The sequence below is a fragment of the Physeter macrocephalus genome, chromosome 2 (genome assembly GCF_002837175.3).
Source record: "Physeter macrocephalus isolate SW-GA chromosome 2, ASM283717v5, whole genome shotgun sequence".
In the NCBI taxonomy this organism is placed as follows: Eukaryota; Metazoa; Chordata; class Mammalia; order Artiodactyla; family Physeteridae; genus Physeter; species Physeter macrocephalus.
Window position 1 is genome coordinate 13,479,307 of NC_041215.1, and position 18,156 is coordinate 13,497,462.

General features: G+C 56.4%; 1 protein-coding gene across 4 annotated transcripts in view; it reads right to left on the reverse strand.

Moving 5' to 3' along the window:
- NOTCH3 (notch receptor 3) overlaps positions 1-18,156 on the reverse strand; it is a 34,606-nt gene that overhangs the window by 10,931 nt on the left and 5,519 nt on the right. For 2 of the 4 annotated variants that reach the window (XM_024134308.3, XM_028498884.2), the window contains exons 3-28: positions 17,437-17,579; positions 17,019-17,357; positions 16,804-16,926; positions 16,493-16,726; positions 15,699-15,854; positions 15,426-15,611; positions 14,687-14,800; positions 14,330-14,443; positions 13,534-13,767; positions 13,303-13,413; positions 12,628-12,820; positions 12,401-12,552; positions 12,052-12,165; positions 11,446-11,601; positions 10,317-10,542; positions 9,710-9,911; positions 9,348-9,501; positions 8,784-8,968; positions 8,058-8,190; positions 7,715-7,972; positions 7,515-7,633; positions 6,501-7,066; positions 4,750-5,082; positions 2,655-2,809; positions 2,334-2,556; positions 1,329-1,413 (exon numbers count right to left, since the gene is read on the reverse strand). In XM_024134308.3, the coding sequence (XP_023990076.1) occupies positions 1,329-1,413; positions 2,334-2,556; positions 2,655-2,809; positions 4,750-5,082; positions 6,501-7,066; positions 7,515-7,633; positions 7,715-7,972; positions 8,058-8,190; positions 8,784-8,968; positions 9,348-9,501; positions 9,710-9,911; positions 10,317-10,542; positions 11,446-11,601; positions 12,052-12,165; positions 12,401-12,552; positions 12,628-12,820; positions 13,303-13,413; positions 13,534-13,767; positions 14,330-14,443; positions 14,687-14,800; positions 15,426-15,611; positions 15,699-15,854; positions 16,493-16,726; positions 16,804-16,926; positions 17,019-17,357; positions 17,437-17,579 (5,008 nt within the window). The remainder of the gene's footprint in view (positions 1-1,328; positions 1,414-2,333; positions 2,557-2,654; positions 2,810-4,749; positions 5,083-6,500; positions 7,067-7,514; positions 7,634-7,714; positions 7,973-8,057; positions 8,191-8,783; positions 8,969-9,347; positions 9,502-9,709; positions 9,912-10,316; positions 10,543-11,445; positions 11,602-12,051; positions 12,166-12,400; positions 12,553-12,627; positions 12,821-13,302; positions 13,414-13,533; positions 13,768-14,329; positions 14,444-14,686; positions 14,801-15,425; positions 15,612-15,698; positions 15,855-16,492; positions 16,727-16,803; positions 16,927-17,018; positions 17,358-17,436; positions 17,580-18,156) is intronic. The other 2 variants (XM_055080482.1, XM_055080483.1) reach the window with 2 other exon arrangements.

An 18,156-nucleotide genomic window follows, 5' to 3' on the forward strand; every position in this document is an offset into this window, starting at 1 on the left:
TAAGGATGAGGCAATCATTCCGCAATGCTAAAATGCCATCATAAACATTCTGTACCATATACTTAACACCCACTATTGGATGAGAAAGAAAAAAAAAAGCCTGGGGCAAGCAGATTTCTTTAGCTGTCAATTGTAATAGATGTCTTCATTTCAACAAACATTAAAACACAGGCAGGGGAGGGAATTCCCTGGTGGTCCAGTGGTTGGGACTCCACGCTTTTACTGCCGAGGGCTGGGGTTCAATCCCTGGTTGGGGAACTAAGATCCTGTAAGCCGCACAGTGCAGCCAAAAAAAAAAAAAGAAAACATAGGCAGGGGAGAGGCAGCTAAGAATGGAGGTGTGGGGGCTTCCCTGGTGGCGCAGTGGTTGCGCGCCTGCCTGCCGATGCAGGGGAACCGGGTTCGCGCCCCGGTCTGGGAGGATCCCACGTGCCGCGGAGCGGCTGGGCCCGTGAGCCATGGCCGCTGGGCCTGCGCGTCCGGAGCCTGTGCTCCGCAACGGGAGAGGCCACGGCAGTGTGAGGCCCGCGTACCACAAAAAAAAAAAAAAAAAAAGAATGGAGGTGTGTATCAATAGCTACTTTATAGCATCCTCATAAAGATGAAATAAGATGCTTTGTGTACATTCAAGACATTCAGCAAGTGTCAAAATAATGCTAGCAGGAGCCTGTTATGAACTGTGCTCCCCAAAAATCATACGTTGAAGGGCTAATCCCCCAACATGACTATATTTGGAGACAGGGCCTTTAAGGAAGTAATTAAGGTTAAATAAGATCATGAGTGTGGAGCCCTAATTCAATAGGACCAATGTCCTAATAAGAAGAGGAAGAGACGCCAGAGTTCTCTCTCTCTCTGCACACACAGAGGAAAGGTCACATGAGGACACAGTGAGAAAGCACATTCTACCTGCCAGGAAGAGAGCCCTCACCAAGAACCAACCCTGCCAGCACCTTGATCTTGGACTTTCCACCCTCCAGAGCTGTGAGAAGATAAGTGTCTGCTGTTTGAGCCACCAGTCTGTGGTATTTCATTATGGCAGCCCTAGCTGACTAAGACAGGGCCCGTAGCCGTGGCCCCAGGACAGGAAAAGACCAGCTGGGAGTGCTCTCAGGCTGGGCACGCTGGACTAAGTTGGATGCAGCAGAGAGAAAGCAGAGTCTCTGTCTGGGCCAGGGGATCCCCTCTGGAAAGATGCCAGGAGCAGGATGGGGTGAGTGCTGTGACTGTTCTCCAGAGCCAGGGACAGCAGAGATTTTCCGGGCTCTCTCACTGACCATCGAGCTCCAACCCAAGACCCTGAGGGCAGGAGTCAGAGGAGGGGACACAACCTTCAGTCGCTTGGCCTCCGGGCACTCTGTGTCCATCCAGTCTGTGGCCACCTCTCCCATCAGACTCTCACCCTTGGCCATGTTCCTGTGGGGGGGAGGAGGGAGGGGACAATGGGTCAGTAGGGGCAGGGTGCAGGGTCAAGAGACAGGGTCCAATGAGGGGATGCAGGATGTGGTCAAGTTGCAGGGGGTACCATCAGGGGTTGTGATGGGTGACGGCCAGGGTCTTAAGGTGGAACTGGGGAAGAACAGGAGTGGTGTTAGAGGTCAGAGCAGTCGGCTGTGGGACAGGTGAGGGTCCCAGGCATATAGCAGGGGTTATAGAAGATGAAGCCAGGGGTCATGGAGGATAGAGTTATCCTCATAACAGGTGAGAGATGTAGCCAGGATCGAGGAGGTTGTGGAGAGGGGCCGGGGGTCACAGGGTAACAGGAGAGGGGTAAATTCAGGGATTAGGTCAGGGTGGGGTTGGAGTCTCGAGGGACAGGCCAGGGAGTTGGAGGTGAAGCCCACGGCCAAGGCCAAGATTGAGGATCGTGGGGAATGAGCACTGAGTTGGGGTGGAAAGGGGGTCAGAGGTGAGGTCAAAAGTCAGGGTGTGTTAGAGCCAGAGGTGATATTGGGGGTCATAGAGGATAGGGTCACGGGGCCAGCAAGGGATTGGGATGCAGACAGGGATCACGAGATCAGTAGTCATGTGGGAACAAATTTTGAGTATCAGGGTGAAATCTGAGAAGCTAGGGTCAGGGAGGGGTCAGGGTAGAGTCAGAGTAGGATCTGAGTGAGGGAACTGGATCATAGGAAATGAGGCCAAGGCTCACACATCAGGGGTGATCCCCAGGGATTATCGAGTCAGTGGTCAAGGGGATGAACACTGGGGTCCAGGCTGGAGTCTGAAGTTAGGGTCAGGTAGGGGTCAGAGGTCAAAGTCAGGTCAAGATCGGCTCAAGGGCTCACAAATCCCCACAGTCAGGGACAGGGAATGGGCTGAGTCAGGGTCCTCACTTCATGCCCAGAGCGTCTTGGCCCACGGGTTCCCGCCGACCCTTGTGGCCAGCTGCAGCATCCTTGTGCAGTGCAAAGCCCTCGGGGAACCAGAGGGTACTGTGCTCACGCTTGCGGCGGGCCACCATGACGCCCAGGACAAGGATGACCAGCAGGAAGACGGCGCTCGCAGCCAGCAGGGGCAGCAGCGGCACGCTTGGCTCTGGCAGCTCCAGCGGTTCCCCTGCGGGCAGGAAGCAGGGGGTCTCAACCAGGGGCCAAGGCCCACCCCACCATGGGAGCTCCAGTTCCACCCTCATCACCCGCCAGGCTGGCCCTCACCCCGTGCTGCCCGCAGTGGGTACGGGAAGTCAAGGCGCTCCACCGCCGACAACGCTCCCAGATAGTCCGCCGCACTCTGGGCGTCGGGAAAACAGTGGTCATTCTCAGGCGACTGCAGGCACAGACGGTTGTCAATCTCCAGCATCACCACAGAGCTGCGGGGACACAGCAGAGGGACAGGCAGACTCAGCAGGCACTCCTACAAGCCCTGCACCATGCCCCATCCCCACTCCCCTGCACCAGGCTCTAGCAACCCTACTCACCATGTCACCACTGCCCCCTATCTAGCATCCAACTCCACCACAACCCCAAAACCAGTCTTTTTTTAAATACACTTACTATACGTTTGGTGATATTAAGGATATTTATTTTTTTAACTGTGATCATGGTATTATCGTGTTTTAAAGAAGAGAGCTTATTTTTTACAGAAACATACTAACATGTCTACGTATGAAATGACATGCTATCTAGAAATTATTTCAACATAACACGGGAACTAGGACAAATTGAAGGGACTATGTATGAAATAATAATGGCCATATGCGTTAAAAGTCAATGCTAGGTCCTAGGTACCTAGACGTTCATTACCCTGCTCTGTTTTTGTATATGTTTAAAATTCTTTATCAATTCCCAAAACGAGTCTTGCTGTGGCCCCCAGTGTCCTCTGAGCCATGAATCCAGGGGTCATTGTTTTCATGTCAACTTCTCCTTTATCAGGCTGGTCCATCCATCTCCTGTCTGCTATGAGCATTGGCTTCTAACAGTTGACAGCTGCCTCTCCGGCCTCAGCAAAGTGGGGATCCCTTCACTTGGGAGGTGACACCCCTTAGGGAAGCCTTCAGCCAGGGATTGGCTCATGTGGGGTGTACAAAAGCTGGCCCTCCTATCTCAAGGTGGGACCAACGTTGAGGTGCTATTCACCCTCCAGAGCTCTCCAAGGGATCAGGCTGAGGCTAGACTCTGGCTGAGGCTACCTCCTGCCTCAGTTCCTCCCCTGACCCATACTACTTCCTTCATTCCCCGTCTACTGAGAGCACCCTTCCAATACATCACATGTATCTGAATCTCCATCTCAGGCTCTGCTTCCCGGAACCCAACCCTCCAAACATTTTCCTTCTTTGGGATACCCAGTGCCCTGAGCCCTGGCTCTCCTTCTGTCTCTGGCTGTTCCTTCTCCTTCTCTTTTCCGAGCTAATTTCCTTCAACCAATCCTTAGGACTCAGTGTCCCCAGATGATCCTTCTGTCCCCACAACTCTCCCCACTTCTTTGTGTCCCTCCCGTGGCGGCAATGATTGCCAAACTCTTTTTTCTTTCTTCTCTCAATCTTCCGACCCCAACTGCCTCCTGAGGGTCTCTCCGAGACCCCCAGATCCCTCTGGAAGCCCCAAAGCAACCCCTGGTTTTCACCCTGTGTCTTCATCTTGATGAGACCACTTCCAGCAACTCAGTCACCCCAGCCAGGGACTGGCACATCCATCAACTATCCTCTCCATCTCCCCCATCCCAGCCATACCCAGCCAGAGGCCCTGCCCCTCATCTCTAGCCTCCAGCCCTCCTCCCTGTGGCACGTCCCACTCTGCTCAGAAGCCACATCTCCCTTCTGGCCCCTCTACCAGGCCACCAGCAGGAGAGTTGTATATTTTCCATTTCTAAAACAAACAAACAAAAAACTACACATGCCCTTAAACACTCTGCTATACCCCTGCCTCTCCAGAAGGAAATAGCACTAGACCAGGGGCTCTTCTGTTCCACCAAAGGACCCTCGCCCACGTCTGGAGGCATGTTGGGTTTGTCACATCTTAGGGGAGGGGAGGTGTGTTGCTTGCATCTAGTGGATAGAGGCCAGGGATGCTGCTAAGCATCCTACAGCGCACAAGACAGGACAGCCCCTCACAGCAAAGAATGTGCCGGCTCCAAATGTCAACGGTGCCGAGACTGAGATGCATGTATTGTATGACGCTGTATGTATTGCCAAGAAGGCTCTCCCAGATGTTAAGGGAAGTAAATGCACAAGACCTGAGGAATGGTGCCCCTTCCCACACCCGGCCTAGCGTCTGCGTGGGCGCCATGGCTCCCCCGGCGGGAGTCACTCACCCGATCACCTCAGGGGCCAGCTCCCGCCGGTTCCGGGGTTCGGAGCCAGGACCAGGCCGGTGGTAAGGGAAGACCATAGCCTGGCCGTTCTCATCCAGACGGAAGCGCAGCGAGGTGCGCAGGATGCCGCTGAGCCGCTGCAGGAAGTCGGCGCTGGAGCGCAGCAGCTCCTCCGGCGGCAGCAGCACAGTGAGCACCAGGACGCCGCGGGCCAGCAGAGCTGGCACCTCACCCGCACAGTCCAGTCCATCCCAACCGCACTCCTCTGTGTTGCAGCCCTGGTCGCAACGGCCGTCGGCAAAGTGGTCCGCGCAGTACTTCTCATACACCGGGCTGGGGACAGAAAAGGGCGGAGTCAAGGGAGCCTCCAACTCCGCTGCACGCAAACACCACAGAGCACCCAGACTCTGGAGACAGCGCAAGCGCAGAGAACTGGAATGTATCCACGTGCTTGTGGAATGTATCAGGCTTTCTGCAAACACAGCCATTGCTTTGTAACTATTAATAAGTCAATAACTACTGAGAGCCGCCTGTTATGTGCTGGGCGCTACTGTAGGCTCTAAGCATATGGTCCCAACATAAATACCTACCCACGTGGAGCTGACATTACAGTGGGCGGAGACAGATATTAAAGGAGACGAATGAGCAGAACATAGAGCATTTCGATCACACACCAATAAAGGCTAAATTTAAACACACACACACACACACACACACACACACACATCTATATGGAATTAAATGCTAAGGAAAAAAATAAGGCTGGGGGTGGGTGGCCAGGGAGGAGCTCACTGAGAAGGTCATTGCTTGAGCAAAAACTTGAAGGAGGTGAGGGAGGAGCCATGTGGCTTCCTGAAGGAGAGCATTCCAGGCAGAGGGAACAGCCAGTGCAAAGGCCCTGAGGTGGGGCCAAGCCTGGGGAATCTGAAGAATGGAAGAAAGGCCAGGGTGGCTGGAGCAGAACGAGCAAGGGGGAGAGTGAGGGTGGGAATGAGGACAGGAAGATAAAAGTAAGTAAAGGGTTCCAGGCAGAGGAACACACAGAGGGTCACACAGAGCACAGCACAGGGATGGACAGATGGAATGCATAGGACAAATAGACAGGGCTCATGAACAGACATAGAGAATGGCAGAAGAGGGGCAAGAATAGGCAGGCAGGAGCATGGACAGATGGGTAGGCTTATAGAGGGGCAAAAAGGGTGTGTGAATGGACAGAAGGACAGAGAGAAGAGGCACATGGATGAACAGGTGGGGCACAAAGATGGACAGATGGGGCACACAGATGGACAGACTGGCATAGAGACAGACAGATGGACAGATGAGGTCCAAGGATGGACAAGCAGGTGTGCAGACAGACAGTTGGGTGTACAGAGGGACAAAAGGAATTCATGGATGGACAGAAAGACAAACAAACAGGGCATAGGGAGGGACAGATGGAGTGCAGAGGCAGACAGAAAAACAGACAAAAGGAGCGCATGGATGAACAGACAGGTGGGTACATTCATAGACAGGCAGTGAACAAGGATGGACAGACAGGGCACAGGAATGGGAAGACAGACAGACAAATGACACATGGATGGGCAGACGGTACACCAAGAAACAGATGGGTCAAGTGAAGGGACAACCCAACAGACAGATTAAGGATTGACTGACAGACCAAGGCAAACGGATGGGCAGATAGAGAGGCAGGGCCCATGGATGGTCAGATGTGACACATGGACAGACAAGACACAGAGTGAGGACCGGCTCACTTGCAGGTGCGCTCCCGGCCGCCTGCGCGGCAGTCGAAGTTGTCATAGAGGCAGGCGGGCGAGCTGCAGGCGGGGTCGCAGCGGCTATTGTTGAAAAGGAGCCAGCACTGCAACGCCGCGCACTGCCGCCAGGGGTCGCTCACGCTCAGCGAGCAGTCGCCGCCGTCCCAGCCGCAGCCTGGGCTGTTGCACTCTCGGTCACAGCGCTTGTCGCCGCTTTTGGCCTCGCAGGCGGCTCTCGGGCAAGACGGCTCCTCGGGGGCCTCGGGCACCGCTGCAGGTATCTCACAGCGCGGCCCAGCCCAGCCTGGCGTGCACGCGCAGCGGAAGAAGGGCGCCAGCGTCTCCGGGCGGCAGGAGCCCCCGTGGAGGCAGGGGGAGGTCACGCAGCTGGCATTGGCGGCTCCCAGTGGTGACCCCCGGGAACCCCGGCAGGCGGGACCCGACAGCCCCGGGGGGCAGGCGCAGCGCGGTCCACGGACCGTCTGCTGGCACGGGACGCCCACCGGGCACTGCAACTCCCAGCAGGAACGTGCCACCCGCTCGCAACGCGGGCCCCAGAACGGCTGTGGGTTGGGTGGGGGGAAAGGAGAGAAAAAAAAAAGTGCGGGGGCAGGGGATGGAAGGAGAGAAGGGGAGGAGACAGAGAGGAAGGAGGGAAAGAGAAATGGAAGGGTGGACAAGAGGGTTGAGGGTTGAAGGGGGAGAGAGAGGGAAATATGGGGGATCAGGACTTGGGAAAGGTTGGCCCTCCAGTCTCCCCAGGTCTGGCTCAACCTCTCCCTCTTGCACTGGAGCCCCACCTTGCAGGTAAGCCCAGCCTTCCCCAAGAGGCCACAACTCCAAATTCCAGAGGGACACACACACACAAACACACAACCTCCAGGTAATTTCAACATTTCCCAGAAACCCCTTCCACCTTACACCTCTTCTCCCCTAAAGCCACACCCTCCCATGAGGGCACGCTCCCACTCCTCTCCCAGAGACCTTGATGTGAGTGTCCACCCGACCTACCGGGACACAGTGGCAAGAGAAAGTCAGAGCTCCCCCAGAGCCGGGGCTGGGATGGCACTGGCCTCCATGCTGGCATGGCTGCGACTCACAGGGAGACAAGACAGTCTGACAGTGGGGACCTGGGCAAGCAGAAGCACGTGGATCAGCCACAATGGGGAACATAGGCAGGGTCGCAGGCCAGCCCCCTCTCCCATGCTTACCTGTGAAGCCGGCATGACAAAGGCAGCGGAAGCCCCCACCTGGGTCCTGCAAGCAGTCCCGGGTATGTGCCGCATGGCAGGCACCTGGACGACACTCATTGATGTCCGCCTCACAGCGCAGGCCGGTGTATCCCGGGGGGCAGGTGCAGCGGAAGCCACCCACCAGGTCTACACAGGTACCATTGTGCAGGCACCGGGGGCCCGGGTCCAGGGGTGGGCCTGGGCCACAGTCATCCTCATTAATCTCGCAGAGCACACCTAGGGGAAGGGGGGGTTGGGAGCGGTCAGGAGCGGTCAGAAACCCAGCCTCCCGTCCTGTCCCCCAACCCTGACACTGGCCTACCCAGCGTTCCTGGAGGACACGAGCAGAGATAGCGGGCCACAAGGTCAATGCAGATGCCCCCATGCTGGCAGGGCTGGGAGGCACACTCGTCCATGTCATCCTCACAGTTGTCACTAGTGTAGCCAGCTGGACACTGCGGTGGGGGTGAGGCAGGGACCCACTCAGCCCAGAGAGACACAGATACTCGCCATGAAGATACAGAGACTCCCAGTGCAAAAGGACACATACAGTCATCCAATACACAGAGACATGCCCAGTGTGCAGAAACACACACACACCCAGTACATGGACACACACCCAGACATGGAAGGACATGCAGGCACAAGGGCTACAGATACACTCTGTGCAAAGGGACACACACAATACAAATGCACAAGACAGACCCACAGGAGAAACACCCAGATACCCAGATACACACGACACACACAAAACCAGAGATGCACATTCAGACACTGGCACATGCATTCATATCCAAAGAGACACCATGCACAGAGACACACATAGATATGTCCAAGAAACAACCAAAGACAGAAGTACACCCAGACAGAGACACCCTAAGATCTACCCAGAATGACACCCACAAAGATATACCCAGAGTCACAAAAGCAAAAACGCAGACATGCCTAGAGAGAGACACCACACCAGGCTATAGACACACAGAAATGTGTAGCCAGACCCACCCAGGAGTGACCAGCTCCCCTGTCCCCTCCACTGGGCGCTCCTTACCTCGCACACATAACCTCCCATGTAGCCTCGGCAGGTGCCCCCATGCTGGCAGGGCTGGGCCAAGCAGGGGTCCACCTCCCGCTCACAGTGACTGCCTGTGTGGCCCTCTGGGCACACGCAGTGGTGGGAGCTGTCCTTGTCCACACACTGCCCACCAGCCTGACACAGCTGCTCCATAGGCACCCCTGGGCAGAGGAGAGCAGCGTCAGGCAGGCTCCCTCCTCCCGGCCCATATCATACACAGCACCACCCAACACCCCCAACTAGCTTCAGTCACCAAGGTCTCACCCATACTCTGTCAGGTTGTCACACATCCCCTGAAAATGACACGCACACATCTTCGAAGCTCACGCCAGCTAGGTCACACACAGCGTTGCAGACATCCTGGTTGTCTCATGGTGATAGGCACACACACCATCCTTGTCCTGGCCAGCTGTCACAGAGTCACATATCCCCACCACGTCTACATGCTCTGCTGCACTCTCATTCGGCTCACACTACCAGGAAGTATGTGCATACACACCCTCCCAAGCCCCCCAAACCCAGTCACGCGCACCCCCTCACCGATTTGGGCTGCGGCCTCTCTGCAGGGTAGACTCTGGATGTCACAGAGGCGGCCGCTCCATCCCGGGGGGCAAAGGCAGTAGAAAGAGGCCCCGGTCCGGGCACAGTGGCCCCCATTCTGACAAGGCGTGCGGCTGCACCAGTCTACCAGCGTCTGGAAAGGAAGGCCACGGTGTCCGCTCTTGGGGACCCTTGAAAACGGACCCAGCTTCTCCTCCAGAGTCCTGGGCAGGCTCCAGAATACCTCTCCAGATTCCTCCCCCAGGATCCAGGCAGGCTTCCCAATCAGAGTACCCAGCAGGCCCCTTCCTCAGACTATCCTTCTAGACTCCTCCCCCAAGACTCCAGTGACCCCCGCCCACCTGGCACTGCGTGCCGGTGAAGCCTTCAGGGCAGGCACAGCGGAAGCCGGGGTGGGCAGCAGTGCAGACGCCCCCGTGCAAGCAGGGTCGCGAGAGGCAAGGGTCGGCCTCATGTTGGCAGTGTGCGCCAGTGTAGCCCAGGCGGCACAGGCAGCTGAACGAGTTCACACCATCCACGCAGGTCCCGCCGTTGAAGCAGGAGCTGGAGGGAAAGGAGGGGTGCGTCAGGCCCCGCCCCCTCGAAGGCCCCACCCTCCTTCATGGGCACCTCCTAGCTTTGAGTGGGCAAAACCCCTACCCCAAGGAGAAGCTGCAGTCCCAGCAGAGGCCCCTCCCCGTCCTGTCCCTTAGCCCCGATATACCAGGTACTTCTGGGTTACGTGGAAGCCACGTGGAGACCCCACCCTGGTCTGGCCTGGCTCCCTCAGGGACCAGGGTACGTAAGGTGACCTCCCAACAGATGGCCTGCCCCTTCCCGGACACTAACCCATCAGGCATCAGAGTCCTGAGGCGGGTGCCAAGCCAAAACTCCCCTTGTCCCCACTCCTCAGGTCCCACTCCCCATCCGATGCCAGGGCCCCTGACTCCCAGGACAGGCCCCACCCACCTGGGGCTGCAGTCAGGTAGGTCCTGCTCGCAGAGGAAGCCTCCATAACCCGGCGGGCAGGTGCAGGTGAAGGAGGCCACGTGGTCTGTGCAGGTGCCTGGGCCGCAGGGGCTGCTCAGACACTCATCCACATCTCGGGCGCAGCGGGGGCCAGCAAAGCCAGGTAGGCAGGAGCAGGAAAAGGAGCCCACTCCATCCTGACATAAGCCACCATTCAGGCAGGGGTCTATGGTCAGAAAGGAGGAGGTCTGGTCACACACCTCGCCCCCTGTCATTCCAGCCTGACCTGGCCATGTCTTGTGTAGAGGGGAATTAGGAGAAAACCAGGCTTAATTGGGAGGGGCACATTTGGCCAGGGGGATCAAACTCTGTCCCCTCTGTGGCCTCACCCCCTCCCTTATCTGGAAACCTCGCCCATGTGGAAGTGGGGAGGGGTTGGAGAAGCCAAAAAAAGGTCCCTATGAGCTGCCAAGTACTAGTTGTGTCTGCTTAAGTCCTGGGCTCAGCACAGGAGGTCTCCTCCAGACCTGGGCTAGCCAGTAAAGTGGCCACTGACCACATGTGGCTCTTGAGCCCTTGACATGTGGCTGGTCCAATTTGAGATGTACTGTAAGCATAAAACAGACACCAGATTTCAGATTGTGAAGACTCAGTATGAAAAAAAAAAGAATGTAAAATATCTCAAATTATACTGAAATGATAATATTTTTATATATTAGGTTTTATGTATTAGGTTAAATAAACCTGTTTTTGTTTGTTTACTTTTTAATGTGGCTATTAGAAAAAAAATTTAATTCATATGTGGCTTGCATTATTTGTCCATTGAACAGTGCTCCTGGAGACTCACGAGGGGCCTGTTATCTCATACTTTACACACAATCCTAACTTGCTTGCTGCCAGAGGCAATCTATATAGGCTTCAGAGTCCTCTCCCAGCTCATCCCTCTACTTGCTGCATGACCTTGGGCAAGTCACTTAACCTCTTTGGGGCCTCAGTTTTCATGAGCAAAATGGGGAAAGTAAGATAACTGTGAAGATGAAATGAAAACACAGTGCTAGGCACATCAGGGGCTTGATGAACCTGTTCCCTAGGTCAGCACCCCCCCCACCAAGAGCTCCCCTGAACTCACTGGGGTCACAGTCATCGATGTCCTGATCACAGGAAGGGCCACTATAGCCCTCGTGGCAGGTACAGCTGAAACTCCCTGCCAGGTTGGTGCAGGTACCATGGGGACCACAGGGTGAGGGGCCAGCACACTCATCCACATCCTGCTGACATCGTGAGCCTGGGGGTGGGGAGTAAAATAACACACCGGGTTAGAAGGCGCAGGGTAGGGTCTGAGGGTACCTGGCACTCAGGAGGAAACTGAAGGCTGAGATGGATGAAGGCAAGAACAGTTTGCCTCTGGGCAATTTGCACACACTGTTCCAGAACTGCCTTCTCCTTGTTTCAGAGGGTGGTGAATGCATTCTGTGACTGCGGTCTGCTCCTCCAGGCTGTCCCCAAAACTCTCAGCCTGATTCCTAGCTTCCCCAACCCCATAGCCCTTCCTCTTCCTCTGAACTGACCACATAGGCTGCAAGTGTCTGTGTCTAGCTCTGTTTCTTCCCAGAAGGAAGCTCCCCTAAAAGGCAGGGCCAGGAGTGACTCCCTCTCTGGGTCCCCAGCATCACCCAGTATGGAGCAGGTTGCAAAGGAGATGAGGGAGAGGAAAAGGAAGAAGCAGCTGATGTACCTTGCCAACCAGGGGGGCAGGAGCAGACAGCCAGCTGGCCAGGGGCAGACTCACAGTAGCCCCCATGCTCACAGGGATTTGGGGTGCAGGGGGACAGCAGCTCACACTGACGGCCTGTAGTGGGCAGTTAGAGTGAGACAGTCTTGAGAGATTCCATTTTCCCATCTCCCCCACCAAGGTCCCCACCTTGATACCCACTTCCCAAGCTCCTGGGTAGGGATGGGAGAGGAAAAAAAGTGGGGGGGGGGCGGTGTATAAATGCAGAGAAGGAAGGGAGAATGGAACAGAAGGGAAATGAGAAGGAAGAAGGGAGGAGGCAGCCCTGGGGAGGGAAAGTGGGGACACGCACCCTGGACACCAGGGGGACAGGTACAGCGGAAGCCCGTTCCATCACTGGTGCAGGTGCCGCCTGCCCAGCAGGGATGGGATTCACAGGCATCTCGAGCGAGGCTCTGACTGCACTGAGGGCCACTCCAGCCAAGCTCACACACGCAGCGGAACCTGAAGGGGGAGGCAGTCAGGGCTGGCAGGAGGGCAGGGAAGCAGTGGGGATCAGGGGATGGGGAGAGGCCTCACCCTCCAGGCGCGTCGTGGCAGACGCCATGACTGCAGGGTTCTTGGGCGCAGGGATGGCTTGGGGGAAGACAGAGCGGGGGCAGGGAGCCAGGTGGGCAGAGGCATTGGAAGCCATTTTCACCATCCACGCAGGAGCCCCCCTCACCGCATGGGCTGGACGCACACTCGTTGATCTCCACGTTGCAGAGAGGCCCTGGGGAGCAGGCAGACAACCTCGTCCCAGAACGAGGATAGCCGAGCCTACCGGGGAGGGACAACCTTGCCCCATTTAGCAGAGCCACACCCTTGAGCAAGGACAATCTCATTTGTTTCACAACACATCATCTCTTGTGCAAATTAGGATACCCACCTCCTCAACCCAGAGATACCTTGCCCCAAATCATCCTTGTCCCCAAACTTATATGAAATCACTTTCATTTCCACCAAGGGTTACCCTGGCCCCACGCCGAAACACCTCAATCCCTGAGTCTCAACACCTTCCTGTGTGTTCCAGGATAATCTTGAGCTAATATGGGGATAACACGCCAATGAGAGAAAGCGCTGTCTCAGGGCAAAGCGTGGACAATCTCGTTGGACTAGAGTGTGCAAAGAGAGGGGCAAAACCTGGCCAAGAAAGATGGGTGATTTCACCCTCACCCTATAAAGACCTCCATTCCACGGCAGCCACTTGCCCACCTGTGAAGCCAGGCTGGCAGACACAGTCATAGCGGTTGATGCTGTCCCGGCAGATTCCAAAGGTGCAGGGGTTGCTAGCACAATCATCAATGTTCACCTCACAGTTGACACCTGGGGAAGGGGAACAGGACAGGGATTGCCACCACTGTGCCCTACCAGGAGCACCATTCCCGAACCCTCTGTGTCCTACCAGATGTACTGTTTCTGCCCCAGCCCAGCCCCCGGCCCCACCTGTGGTGCCGGGAGGGCAGCGGCAGAGGTATTTGTCCACCAGGTCTAGGCATTTGCCACCGTGGCGGCAGGGCTGGCTTCGGCACTCATCCACCTGGCTTTCACAGCGCGTGCCGGTGTAGCCCGGGGCACAGGCGCACGAGAAACTGGCGATGCCATCCACACAGCGCCCATGGTGGCATGGGTCTGGCGAGCAGTCATCCACGTTGTGCTCACACACCGTGCCCTCGAAGCCTGCGGGGACAGAGGGTCAGGCTCCGCCCACTGGCCAAGGTCCTGCCCACAGCCGAGGCTTCTGCCCAATTCTGGCTCAGCTCTACCTCAGGCCCAGCCCATCGAGCCAACAGGAGGCGGGCTCAGTTCAGGCCCTGCCCCTGAATGTAGCTCCATTCCATCCAGCTACAAGCTCCAAGACTCGTCCCTGGCCAGGACCCCACCGCAGTTAAATCCCACCCCTAGCGTGACCCTGCTTCCAATCCTTACATTATCAGCCCTGATTTGCCTCACCCTCCACTGGAAATGGGGACACATGGGAGGTGCCTGGGGATGTAGGGGGTCGGACCCCACCCCTCCAGTTAAGTGCACACCTATCCTGCTAGACCCTTTGGCCTCACCCCCAGCCTTACCTCTGCTCGTGTCCATCATTGGCTCCGCCTCCTGGCTCTTTCATTGGCCCTGCTGAGGTCCTGCCTTGCTGCAGCCCTGCCCCCAACTTTTCCCCAAGGTAATTATTGGCCCTTTCCCCCACTAGCCCCGCCTCCAGATTCTTGCCAACTTGTCACTGGCCCTCCCTCACCCTCTGCGCAGCGGCACTCATAGCCATCCGGCTGGTCCACGCACTTGGCTCCATTCCGGCAGGGTGTGCTGGCACATTCATCCACGTCCAGCTGACACATAGCCCCGCTGAAGCCTGGAGTGGGGGATGTGGGAGGAACAGAGGGCCAGATAGGGTCAGAGCAATCACCCCTCACCAGAGCTGCCTTGTTTGGGTGGGGAGTCCATTTACTTCGTTTTAAATTAATTTCAGTGTTTTCCATAAGGTGGTTTCTGTTATGATAGGTAACCACTAACACGGTCTTATAAGCTCCCATCCTGGAGCCTTTGCCCCTTCAGAGACTCGTCTTTTTCAGGCTCCCTGGCCCAGATTCCTCACCCGAGGGGCAGGTGCAGCTGAAGCCATTGACTCTGTCCTTGCAGACCCCGCCGTTGACACACGGGCTGCTCTGACACTCGTCCATGTCCACCTCGCAATAAGTGCCTGTGAAGCCTGGGGGTAGAGGGAAGGGGATTAGGGCAATGGGGGTTAGCTTCTGGTCTGAAGGGAGAGCAAGGGGGGACATACCATACCCCCTTCCCACTTACAGACAGTTCCCCTGAGCCTTGGCCTTGCCGCCTCCCAACCCTAGATTCAGTTTTTACACTCAGGCTGGACCTTCATTCAGCTGTGGCCCCAACTGGTTCAAGGCTTATGAGACTCCATGTGGTCCTTGCCTTCAGACCAGCCCTTGCCCTCTCCAGTCCTCAGACTACGTCTTGTCCCCAGGTCCCAGCCTCAGGGCCCACCATAGCCTTGTGCCCAGCCTCAATCCCACCCCCGGCATCAGTGCATTTCTGCCTGCAGGCCCCGCCTTGATCACTCCAGACCGTGGTCCTGCCCTCATGTCATTGCCACCCCATAGTGTCCAGACTCCACTCCCAGCCCATCTGAGGTTCCACCGACTCCACTTGACCATGCCTGCAACCTTGCACAAGATTCTGCTCTGGCTCCGCCTCCACCTCATCCCAGGCTTCAGCCTCACAGTCCCAGCTCCCTCTCCTCCCGGCCCTGCCTGAGGCTTTTCTCACCCCGCCTCCCCACCTCAGGCCCCGCCCCAGCCACGCCCACTACACACCTGCCATGCAGATGCAGGTAAACTGGCCTATACGGTCGAGGCACGTGGCCTGGTTTCGGCAGGGGCCGGAGAGGCACTCATTGACATCGGTCTCGCAACGCGGACCAGTGTAGCCACGGCCGCACTGGCATAGGAATGAGCCCTGTGTGTTCACGCACCGGCCCAGGTGCTCACAAGGGTTGGCACCTGCGCAGGAGTCACAGCGGGTGTAGGTGTGGGCAGCTGACAACAGCCTCTCCCCTCCTTCCCTACTCTCAGACAGCGCCCCCTCACCGATGGAACACTCATCCACATCCTGGTCACAAGCCCCGCCTGTGAAGCCAGGTGGACAGGTGCAGATGGCCCTGCCGTTCACCGGGTTCGTGTCGCAGATAGCGTCCTCGTGACAGGGGTTGCTGACGCAGGCATCATCCAGATGACACAGAAGTCCTGGGAAGGAGTAGGTAGAGGTCAAGGGCAGATATCCCCCCCAGCTCTGCCCAAAGCTCCCACACCCCCAAATATGGTTTTGTGTTGTTTTTTGTTTTTACTAACCAGCATTGTATTTAGTAGCTATTTTCCCCCAATCACTTATTATGAAAAGTTCAGACATACAAAAAAGTTTATTCATATACCCACCACCTAGATTCAACTATTGTTAAGATTTATCTATCTTTTTTTCTGAACCATTGAAGTTGGAAACATCCACATATTGTTTTTAAATCTATTGATTCTTTTTCTGATTATAAAAAGGTCCTACCATCCAGTCTTTGCTTCTGCAGTACCCTCTGTCTGACATACCCTTCCCTCCATTTCCAAGTCCCCATCCCAAACACCTTCTCTGACCTTTGCCACTTCCCTTTGGACTTTTTCCCCTCTCTTTCTCAGTCACAGTTTAGCTCTAAATTCCCATGGGTTTTGCCCTGGACTGTTTGCCAGCGTCCTCCCAGGCCTCTCCCAGGCTTATCCTTCACCCCAAATCTAGCTTCCAGCATAATCATTCTAATACTCAAGTCAGACTCCATCCTTGCCTCTACTCAAGAACCATCAATGGCTCCCTGCTGCCTACAGGGAAAACAGCCACTCACCAGTTTTGCCCATGGGGCAGGCACAGTAGAAGGAGGCCACGCGGTCATGGCAGGTGGCCCCATGGAAGCACACGGCCGTGGCACAGTCATCAATATTCTGACTGCAGCTCTCGCCTGTCCAGCCATTGACACACACACAGCTGTGGCCACCCAGTGTGTTGAAGCAAGTGCCCCCATTGTGGCAAGCGTTGGGCTGCAGCTGACACTCGTCCACGTCCTCCGTACAGAACTGGCCTGTGGCACACAGATGCACCAGTCTAGTCACCTGGTGCGTGCCCACCCAAGGTCTTCCCTCTAGCCCCCCTGCTCACCTGTCCACTCAGGAGGGCACTGGCAGTTGTAGGTGTTGACACCATCCACACACGTGCCCCCATTTAGACATCGGTGCCCTGGACAGTCGTCCACATTCACTTCACAGTTCTGGCCCTCGAACCCTAGCATGGCGGGAGGAAGCAAGGATGGTCATTGCCAGGCTGGCCTGCTGTCCCCCCACCTCTGCTGCCTCGCTTAGGTACAGCTCCCTCACCAGGAAGGCAGGCACAGTCGTAGGTGAGGTCGCCGCTCTGCCTGCAGGTGCCCCCGTTACGGCACGGCGAGGGGGCACAGGCCACCGAGGGGCTCTCACACAGTGGCCCTGTGTAGCCAGCTGGGCACTGGCAGCGGAAGGAGCCAGGTGTGTTGACACAGGTGCCGCCGTGGCGGCAGGGTCCGCCCATCCGGCACTCATCCACGTCGCTTCGGCAGCTGCGGCCCTGGTAGCCAGGTGGGCAGGAGCAGACGTAGCGGCCATCGGACCCCACCGAGCAGCGGGCACCATGGGCACAGGGGCTGCTGAGGCAGGGGTCTGGCAGGGAGCAGTCAGGGCCTGCGCGGAACCAGAAAGGGTGAGCCTGGGCTGACCACACCCTCGCCTGCCTCAGGCTCCCTTCCAGACCCTCCCTTACCTCGGAAGCCACGGGGGCAGCGGCAGGAGAACCGGGCGGCGCCTGCCACCACCGAGCTCTGGCAGACACCATGGCCAGCACAGGGGCCGGAATGGCAGGGGTCTTCCAGCTGACACCGTTCACCCACCCAGCCTGGTGGGCACCTGTGGGCAGAAATGGCTTGGTGGGGAAAGTGAGGGCAGGACAGCCCCAAACACAGAGCTATGCACAAGAAAGACAAGCAACACACAAGCAAACAAGCACGCACACTCATTCATCCATGCAACAAATATTCCCTGAGCACCTACTATGTTCTTAGCAATAGGAATACAGCAGCAAACACAATTAAAGTGGTCCCTACCCTCTTGATGTTCACAGCCAGGTCCGGCAAAGAGAAGATATACAAATAATGAATTAATAAACAACATGCCGGGGTGGGGCGGTGGTGAGGGCCAAAAGATGTAGTGGGTTGAGTGGTGGCCCCAGAAAAGTTATGTCCATGTCCCAGAACCTGTGACTGTGACCTTATTTGGAAAAAGAGATGTAATTAGTGATGTAATTAAATGATGGACGTCAAGATGAGATCATCCTGGATTATCCAGGTGGGCCCAAAATTGAGTGACAACTGTCCTTACTTACAAGTAAAAGGCAAAGGGAGATTTGAGAGAAAGAGAAGGCCATGTGAAGAGACTGGAGGAACACCTGGAGGTTCTAGAAGCTGGAAGAGGGAAGGAAGGACTC